Source organism: Meles meles, chromosome 17 (assembly GCF_922984935.1).
Source record: "Meles meles chromosome 17, mMelMel3.1 paternal haplotype, whole genome shotgun sequence".
In the NCBI taxonomy this organism is placed as follows: Eukaryota; Metazoa; Chordata; class Mammalia; order Carnivora; family Mustelidae; genus Meles; species Meles meles.
In genome coordinates this window covers 47,355,416-47,365,944 of record NC_060082.1, presented here as the reverse complement: position 1 = coordinate 47,365,944, position 10,529 = coordinate 47,355,416, and the positions used below count along the sequence as shown (strand labels likewise).

The 10,529-nt window shown below is 40.6% G+C and overlaps 1 protein-coding gene across 1 annotated transcript; it reads left to right on the top strand.

Moving 5' to 3' along the window:
• The first annotated feature begins 205 nt into the window (after window positions 1-205).
• LOC123928282 (ATP synthase membrane subunit K, mitochondrial) lies at window positions 206-569 on the top strand. The gene has a single exon (XM_045983366.1). It carries the CDS (start codon window positions 278-280, stop codon window positions 452-454), a length of 177 nt encoding a protein of 58 aa, XP_045839322.1. The 5' UTR covers window positions 206-277; the 3' UTR covers window positions 455-569.
• The last annotated feature ends 9,960 nt before the right edge of the window (window positions 570-10,529 follow it).

Sequence of the window (10,529 nt, the reverse complement as noted above, 5' to 3'; positions counted from 1 at the left end):
CAATGAGTACTTCTGATGTAAAAATCTCCACCATTGTTTGTAAAAAAAAAAAAAAAAAAAAAGCTGTCAGCTTCTGTGTGAAATAGAGCCGCAGCTCATGTGTACCAAAGTAGAAACCAAATAACAGAGAAATAAAAAAATGCTTTAGAGAAAAAAAAAAAGGGGGGGTAGTCCAGCGCGTGTGGGGGAAGGAGGCTTCTTCCGGCCGGCTGTGGGGTAGCTGCGTACGTTGAAGGTCACAACCCGCGGAACTGGTGTCTTCTGCAAGATTGAAATCATGGCAGGTCCAGAAGCTGATGCCCAATTCCATTTCACTGGTATCAAAAAATATTTCAACTCTTATACTCTCACAGGTAGAATGAATTGTGTACTGGCCACATATGGAGGTATTGCTTTGATGATCTTATACTTCAAGTTAAGGTCTAAAAAAACACCAGCTGTGAAAGCAACATAAACAGATTTTAACTTGTACCTCATCTGTTAAGTTCCCATGCGTGGAGAAGCTTTTGTCAGCTCATCATGTGGTATTCAATTTGTACAATAAATTATGAACCTGGAAAAAAAAAAAACCAGTGGGATGAAACCTGAAATAATGGGATATCAGCATTAAGTCAATTTTTTTTCCTGTCTGAAGACTGTCAAGAGATTATTAGTAGCTCTTGGCCTTGTTTTGGTAAATACTAGGTTGAGGGGGAAAAAAAGAAAATACTAGAATGAGGTTTAGTGACAATAACAAAAATTTCAATGAGGTGAGACTTGTGGGGAGTTGAAAGATACAAAGGACCCCTGAAAATATATTTAAACCAAAATGGTTTGGGTACCATATACAGAGGCCAGTGGTTCCCGCAAATGGTCCCAGGACCAGAAGCATCAACATTACATGCACGTTTGTTAGAAATGCAAATTCTTGGACCCCACCACGGTGTTTCTGAATCAGGAGCTCCACTCAGGGTCGGGGAGCATGATGTTTTAAGAAGCCATTCAGGAATTCTGATGCCTGTTGAAGTTTGAAAACCACTGGCCTGGGCGAATGTGCCCACATATCCCAAAGTACACTGGGAAAATATTTTTCATGTAGAAAATCAGGCTGCACACTAACTGCATCTTAAAGGCTCTGAGTAGGACTGCAGTGAAGGAAAAAAGAAAGCCCGGGAACCCCAGAGGACTAAAGCAAAACATTACAGTGCCCTCGGGGGCAGTTTGTTGCTTTCCTGGAGCTATAACTTAAGTGTGCAGAGACCAAATCTGTTTTTCCTTTAAGCACTGTAGTAAAAATTATTTTTAGTGATAATTTGTGTTCTCTTCTTGCCTTGCTGGGCAGTTATGATTGGGCACATCTGTCCGCCTGCCTGTAATGGGGTATAGTAAGCTGCTCTGGTCCCCAGAGGGGCCCCACATGGCTTGGCAACCTCTTTCTATGGGAAGGCTTGGTTTCAGACTATTTTCCATAAAGAAAAACAGGAATATGAGTCCAACCAGAGACAAGCTGCAAAGACTCAGAAGCTGGTGCAGATGGGGTTCATTAGCAATATTTGAAAAAGACCAAAGAAAGCCAAGAGTGGAACATTCTTCCTCTTGTTCATTCTCATTCTTCGTATGATATTCTTTTGTGGTATATCAAATGCACCTGTTGCTCTTTGAACATCTGTTTACAGTTAAGGAAGCAATTAATGATTGAAGAATCTGATAGTCATACTGCGGTCTCTAAAACAGAAACAAAACAAAAAACCCATACTACTTCCCACTGAGGCTTGAAACCTCAGTTTCAAACTGATCTTGAAGAAGTAAACCATCCTGAAGGCTTCTTAAATGGAACCCTAATTGTGCTCTATTAAGCAAAAAAGTTACTTTCCGTTCTTAACAAATGTAGAGATCAAGTTATATATTTGTGCCCTATCCTCTTTTAGTTTTTTATAATTATTTCTTAAAGATTTTATTTATCTATTTGTCTGAGAGGAAGAGAACAAGCAGGGGGAAGCGGCAGGCTCCCCGCTGAGCAAGGAGCCAATGTGAGTCTTGATCCCAGGACGCTGGAATCATGACTTAAGCCAAAGGCAGACGCTTAATGGACTGAGCCTCCCAGAAGTGTGTTTACTCCTACGTTAGTTGTTTCTTTGCACTGACATTCTCTCTCTTCTAACTTACATTGTACTGATCATGTGTTTTTACCATGCTGCTTTAAATTTCTAGAAACAATACATAAATAAAGGTTAATTTGCATTCTCTTATTCATTCTTAAAGATTAACCAAGTTCTGTTTTTTCCTTCAACATCCTTTATACTTTAACAAATATTTTACCGATTGATTGATAGAGAAAAAGAAAGAGCACAAGCAGCAGGGGCAGAGGGAGAGAGACTGTCACAAGGAGCCCAATGTGGAGCTTAACCTCACGACCCTGATATCATGACCTGAGCTGAAACCAAGAATCCGTCGCTTAACCACCCGGGCACCCCACAGATTTGAGAATATACTGTATCTGCCTTATGGAAGGCATCAGAGATACAAAAAATTATATTACTTTTTGGGGCACATGGGTGGCTCAGTGGGTTAAGGCCTCTGCCTTCGGCTCAGGTCATGATCCCCAGGGTCCTGGGGTGGAGCCCCACGTTGGGCTCTCTGCTCAGCAGGGAGCCTGCTTCCCCCTCTCTCTCTGCCTGCTTCTCTGCCTACTTGTGATCTCTCTCTGTCAAATAAATAAATAAAATCTTTAAAAAAAATTATATCACTTTTATCCTAAGTACTGATAGAACAATTAGGTAGGTAAACTATGCAATTATGGAAAATTCAAAGTAAGTAACACGAAGGTGATATGAAGAAAGGAATGTGATAAGCCACTTATCAAAACGATTTGCAATCAGATTTCATAGACAAAGACAAAACTTTCATAGACGCTGCCTACGTTGTTTCTCCTTGACTTAAGACATAAATTGGAAGGAAGATGAAAGACCGAGAGATGCTTTGTTTAAATTTAATATTTTGGTGGCTCAAAATTAGTGCCATCCATATGAAGTTGTATTGTCTATAATATGTAAGTAGCACTTTAAAAATCAAGGACAAAAGAATAAAAAAAACCTGATTGAAAACATTTTTAAATACAGGACCAGATAATTCATACACACAAACACACAAAGACATAATAATGGCTTTAAAATAGGGAATGATGTTCAACCTTATTTATAATTAGAGAAATGCAAATTAAAACTACACTTAAATCCTATTTGTCTTCTATGTACTGGCAAAAAATTGAAAAACATGGCAATATATTCTGGTGGAGAGCATTGAGAAAATAAGCTTTTATATATTGCTAGTGAAATGTTTGAGGGAAATTTGGCAAATCTAACAAAACAACATGACACTTAATTTTTTTAATTTAATTTTTTTTTTTTTTTTTTTTTGAGTAGTCTCCACAGCCAGCCTGGGGCTTGAACTTACCACCCTGGGATCAAATGTCACACACTTTATCACTGAGCGAGCCCGGTGCCTCAAGCACTTAATTTTTTATTTAGTAATTTGATTTAGTTAATCCCAGTTCTAGCAATTTACCCTGAAAATATACCACCAACAATACAAAAGCATTAAGCATTATGCATAGGTTATTCACTACAGCACTGCCTATAATTGAGAATTGTTTATATAGAGAACAGTGGTTGGATAAGTGATGGTACATCTGAACAATGGAGTACTACCCGACTGTAAAAATAAGAAGTAAGATCTCTATGAACATTCCAGACTGTTTTCCAAGATAATTGTTAAATAAAAATTCAAAGTGCAGGGGCGCTTGGGTGGTTCAGTCGATTAGGTGCCTGCCTTTGGATCAGGGCATGATCTCAGAGTAGTGGGATCGAGCCCCTGGTCAGTCTCCCTGCTCAGTGGGAAACCTGCTTCTCCGTCTCCCTCTGCCTCTCCCCCCTGCTCAGGTTTTCTCTCTCTCTCAAATAAATACAATAAATTAATAAATAAAATATTTAAAAAACTGAAGTCCAAATAAGTATTTGTAATATGAAAGGGAGGAGAAATAAGAAAATATATATTTCTGCTGCATTGTGTAAATAAACAAAAACAAAGCATGGATAACTCTGAAACTCCTAAGATTGGTTGCCTGTAAGGAACAGGGATAAACATGGTGGGAAAAGGCAAAGGGATGTGGGAAAAACAGAATCCCGCTGAAGGGGGATGAAACTAACCTAATAACTTTTGATGAAGTGGGAACCAGGCTAACCTAAATAACTTTGGATGATAGTATATTTATTTTTTTTAATTCATTTTTAATTTATTTTTTATTTTTTTAAACTTTTTTTAAAGATTTTATTTATTTATTTGACAGAGGGAGATCACAAGTAGTCAGAGAGGCAGGCAGAGAGAGAGGGGGAAGCAGGCTTCCTGCTGAGCAAAGAGCCCGATGCAGGGCTCGATCCCAGGACCCTGAGACCATGACCTGAGCTGAAGGCAGCGGCTTAACCCACTGAGACACCCAGGTGCCCCTGGATAATTGTACATTTAAAGAATAAACTCCAGGGTGCCTGGATGGCAATCGGTTAAGCGTCAACCTTCAGCTCAGGTCATGATCCCAGGGTCCTGGGATCGAGTCCTGCTTTGGGCTCCCCACTCAGTATAGAGTCTGCTTCTCCCTCTGCCTCTCACTCATTCTTTATCTCTCTCAAATAAATAAATAAAAATATTTTAAAAAATAAATAAAGGACATACTGCAAAGTTAAAGACAAAAAAAACCAAAAAAACAACACACACACACACAAATAAAAAAATAAAAAAACAACTACCCAGAAACACAGCATTCAGTTAGGAGATTTGTTTTTTGTGAGGATATAGGTGAGCACTTCAAACTACTTTATGTGTATTCTAGGAGTAAGCACATAAGCAAATACACTGTGGATAATGAGAGTCAAGTTTCTACTGCTGGAGAGAGGGGTCGCAAATAAAGAAAGGGTAAAGAACAGAATGAACACTGTGGTGGTGGGTTGAGGTTGAAGGTATCGGCACGATCCCACGGTTGTCACACACATGCAGATGGATAGAGACAGACATCGTGTGTGAGTGTGTGTGTGATTTTTCCTCTGGTTCTGTCCTCTGAGAGGGCCTCGAAGCAAGGACGTCCCAGCACCACGGGGCACAGCCAGTGCTCAGGCTTTGATTTCTAAAGAACATTCTTAAAAAAAAAAGAAGAGGAAAATGAAGAGAAAAGAAATGAAAGTGACTTACAGAAATGGTTGATTTCAGGGCTGCAGGAAAAATACAATACTGAAACATCTTGCAATGTGAGAAAGTAGGAAATACTCAAAGAAATGATGGGGTTGTGTCTAAAGGACATGGAAACCAACATGGAAGGATCCCCAATGGCCAAATGTGGAACAATTTGAATAATTACATAATGATGTAATAGAGTCTAATCCGTTTAATCAAATAAGAATCCATGAATCCATTCTGAATAAATAGGAAAACTTCTCCTTTCAGTAGAATCCCAACTAATAAATGTAGAAGGAATGAAGAGATTGAACATCACTGTTTGCCAAGAACCACTATAATAATTGTTGTAGGCAGAGATCACCAATGGATGCTAACATAGGTGGATGAAAACCTAATGAGAAACACAACATGTGGTCTTAAATTATTTCCTCACAAGAGACTTATTAATTGCAAAGTTTTTGTTGTTTTTTTTTAAGTAATTTTACACCAGAGAAATCTGGCCCTAACCAAATACCCCTTGGGGTGATTCATGGAGAAGATTATATTCCTTCTGTGTTATTTTTGACAAAAATGCATAATCTGAATGTAATCATGAGGAAAAATCAAGCTGACTCAAATCTAGAGGAATTCAACAAGATTACTGACCAGTGTTCTTCAAAATTGTCAATGTCACTATATTAAAAAAAAAAACAAAACTTGAGGAACTTTTCCAAAGCAAATAAGAACAGGGACACAGGACATGTAAATGCAATGAGTGTCCCTTGGGTGCCTGGGTGACATAGTGGTTGGGCATCCAACTTGGTTTCAGCTCAGGTCTGATCTCAGGATCGTGAGATTGGGATCCCCGTAGGGCTCTGTGCTGAGCGCAGGGTCTGCTAAAGTTTCTCTCTCCCTCTCTCTCTGCTCCTCTCCCTTGCTCTCACTGTCTCCCAAATGAATGAATTAATGAGTGAATGAATGCAATATATGATGTTAGATTGGATCCCGGGCCAGAAAAAGGATGTTAGTGGAACAACAAAATAAAACAGAAACAGAGTCTTTAAGTTCGATAACAGTACAAAATAATAATATTTCTTAATTTTGAATTGGTAGTGGCATAAGATGTTTACACTTAGGAAATCTGAGCAAAAGATATATGGGGAATCTTTGTATCATTCTGCACCTTTTTTAAGTAGGTCTGAAATTATTTCCCATGAAAAGTCAAAAATATTTTTAAAGTAGTGCTTTTTATTGATAATTTTCTTTTGATAATATGTTGGAGTTACATGAATGTACACTTTTTCCTTCAATAAAGCTTCTTATTTTTTACCATCTTTTTTTTTTTTAAGAGAGAGAAAGCAGTTTGGGGTGAGCAGATGGAGAGGGAGAGGGAGAACCTTAAGCAGGCTCTGTGCCCAGCACAGAGCCCGACTCGTGGCTCCATCTCACGACCCTGAGATCAAGACCTGAGCTGAAATCAAGAGTCAGATGCTTAACTGGACTGAGCCACCCACGTTCACCTAAAGCCTTTTATTTTTAATTCAAAATTGCAAATAATAACCATTTTAATTTTTGTTGGAATTGCCCACGTTAAGGAAGGAAGGGAGGAAGAAAGAAAATTTGCCATTACTAAAGTCAATGAGTAATAAATATAGTGGCCCACAGCCCAGAACAGAATTCTGTGGATAAAATACAGCATATATTTCTTCTTCCTTATGCATTTAACACAGAAGATATAAATATTAAGTGACTGTCGGTGAGGGCCGCAAAGAGAAAAGAAGCCACAAAAAATGTAAGGAGCAGCTTGGTGTAGGAAGAGTCGAAGGGTGAGGCCATTTCAGCCTTTTATCTTGGTGACCATGGTAGGTGCATTCACCTCATCAACAAATTTCTAGGCACTGAGGCCCAGGAGAGAACAGGGATAGACTAGACATGAGCACTGTTCTCAAGAAGCTCACATTTGTGTGCAGACAGGCACCTGGGGGGCTGGGGTTTGTTGGGGGAGGGGGTAAGGAGAAATGATGTTGGCATACACAGGGCTATTGGAGGACACCTAGCCAAATGTCCTGCTGGTGGAAAGGACATCTAAGTGGAAACTAGAAGGGTCAGAATTCCTAACCCTACTTGAATCTTCTCCGCTTTCCATTTCCTTCATGATGACCGGTTGCCTCCCTGAATCTCTGTTCAATTTACCAGTCATGGTGAAGGTAGGATAAACCTTTACTGGGCCTGAGAAGGGAAACAACATATCCAAGGAAGAGTGGAATTGAGTTGAGAATATGGACAATCGCAGAAACCAGAAGAGGCTCGGTATGGTCGGTGCAGACTGATAGGAGTGAGCGGGAAGGGGTGGCGACGTAAGGTGAGCAGATGCCAGAGCACAAAGGACCTTATATTCTGTACTGAGATGTTGGACATTATTCTGAGGACACAGGGGCATGGCTCTTTCCAGAGAATGATTGTATTTCAGTGTATAAGTCCTCAGGAGTTTACAGTTTTGTTCACAGACCCTCTCTCCGTCAGAGCAACTTCCTTCTGCCTAATCCTGGCCCCCCAATATCACAGTGATCCTCCCAATTTGCTGAGTCTCGTGGACCGCTCTGATGGATAGATGATGAAATCAAATATGAAGATCAAAGGAGACTGTCTTAGCTAAGAAGATTCTTCTGCCTCGCACACCAACACTCAACGGCTCTCCCCAGGCTTCTTCCCTTCTATGTTAGAAACTGGCTCTGCCTCTGAATCCAAGGATTTATGGTAAGTAAATATCTCCACTTCCTCACAAACATCATTGTGATGAATACTTTAAAAAAATATAATGGGATTTCCAGTTTCCACTTCTACACGGAAGGAGCCTAGAAGTCACTCCATCCTAACAGGTAAAAAGCTAAATAGCCTAAATAATCAACTCTTTTTGGATTCATGAGAAGTGAGCTCACAGGAGAAACCACTGTGCCCCAAATGGGAAAGCTCTAAGAGTGAATACAGAGAATCGCCACTTACCAGAGCAGAAACCCTGAGCCGAAACCTCTGTGGGAAATAATACCAGCCCAGAAAAACCAGGACAGTAATTGACAAATCCTGCAGGCGCAGACTCCACAAGGTGACTAAGCTAAGGGAGGGGGGGTAGGTTCCCATCCTTCTGTGAATTTTACCTTAAGGAGCTTGACCAGGTTCTCACAATAAGTATTAGAGAAAAATCTTGTGCTACCCTCCGCTGGTGAGGAAAAGAAACCATTTGAAACAATTTTGAAATACACTAGAGCACTCTGTTCTCTTTCTTCCTCCCCCCCCTTCCTTCCTTCTTTCCTCCTCCCTCCCTCTCTCTTTTTCCTCTTCTTCCTTTCCTTCCATCCTTCCTTCTTCCCTCCCTCCCTCCCTTCCTTCCTTTCCTTCTTTCTTTCTTTAGATGTATTTGAGTGGGGGAGGGGCAGAAGGTTCAGGAGAGAGTCTCAAGCAGACTCAGCACTGAACACAGAGCCTGAAGCCAGGCTCCAACTCACAACCCTGAAGTCATGACCTCAGCCAAAATCAAGTTGGATGCTCAACCAACTGAGCCACGCAGACTCCCCTAGAGCACTCTGTACGTACATTAGCTGCTCTCAGGAGAACTATTTAACCAGAGGGGTTTTATCAGAGGCTGACTGAGCCAGGGGAAGGGAGATACCCAACTCCAGCCTGTTCTTACCATCTTGTTCCATGTATGTGTGCATTTGGGGTGGGGGTTGGGGAATCAGGGAATCACGTGGGAAGTTCAGAGTCCAGAGGTAAAGGTTCACCAGAAGACTGTGACCTCATCATAAGACTACAGAGCCCTTCCTCTCCCCTGAGCCCTCATCATCACATTACTAAAAGCTTATTTACAGTAGTTCCATTTACCAAGGACATCATTTCTGGCTAAAAGCAAAAATTACAAGATAGAACAAGAGACAAAGATACAGTCTGAAGATACAGAGCAAGTAGAACCAGATACGGCAGAGATATTGGAATTATCAGACCAAAAATTTAAAACAACCATGATTAATATGCTAAGGGCTCTAAAGGACAAAGTAAATAGCAAAGTGAGCAGAGAACTGGAAAGAAAGAACCAAAAAGAAATGCTAGAAATCAAAAACACTGGAACAGAAATGAAGACTGCCTTTGACGGGCTTATGAGTAGACCGGACATGGCTGCGGAAAGACACTTGGAGGTTGATACAGCATTATACATACACTGGGTGTATCAGTAGAATCCTTCAAAATTGTAAAGCAGAAAACAAATACGGAAGAAAAAACAAAACAAAACACAGAATATCCAGAAGTATTGAGTAGGGACAGGCAGGGCTAAGTAGGGAGAGCTAGGTGAGGGGCCATGCCATCAGGCCCACCAAAAATCCCAGAAATGCTGAGGCATAATGAAACCAGAGATAAGAGAACACAACCAGACCAACTCCTTTGTCTTATACAAAGCAGAAGTAATCATGATGCTATCACTGGTGACATCAAAAAGATTTAAGTTCCCTGGTCAGTTTTCTATGAAAGACCAACCATAAAAGCCCTCAGGGGCAACCCATTTGGGATCCCTCTCACGCTAGAGAGCTTTCTTTCTGTTCTCACCATCGCTCAATAAGTAAACTATCACTTCACTCTTTTGTGTCTGCAAGATTTCATTCTTCGACTCCACGAGACAAGAACCCTGCAAACTTGCGACATTTGGGGGCAACTACGGAAGAGATAACATGCCCATAAGAGGAACAGGAGGAGAAGAAAGGGAGAAGGAACAGAAAAAATATTTGAGATAATAAATGCTTGAGAATTACCCCCAAATTAATGTCAGAAACCGAATTGCAGACTGAGGAAGCTCAGAGAATACCCAGCAAGGATAAATGTCAAAACAAAACAAAACAAACACACTACACCTAGGCATGTCGTAGTTTAAAAAATCCTGAGAGAAGCCAGAGGGGCAGAAAACCTTACCTACAGAGGAACAAAGAAAAGGATTCTGTCCGACTTCTTAGAACTCTACAAACAAGAGCGTGGAGTGAGAGTGCTTTGGAGGGTGGAGAGAAAACAATTTAATGCACTGTGGAATGGGGTAATTTTGAGGTTTCCAAACCGGTCAAGTGCAGAATCAGTTCTGAGCAGCCTGACTGAAAAAGCATAACACCTCTCACAGCTTGATCCAAGGGTATTTTCCATTCAGTCTTCTTACCAGTTGCCACAGACACTTCATAAAATTACTCACCGGAGGTGGGAGTGTTTTTCAATTTTATCTCAAGGGTGTGCTCTATCTACTTCACTGGAAGAAAACTCCGTTTCCATCTTACCTACCAGTGGTGTAGGATTCATTGAGGGGATGCTAAGTGCTG

Coding starts and splice junctions, on each gene's coding strand:
- LOC123928282 (XM_045983366.1), top strand. CDS start 278: ATGGCAGGTCCAGAAGCTGATGCCCAATTCCATTTCACTGGTATCAAA.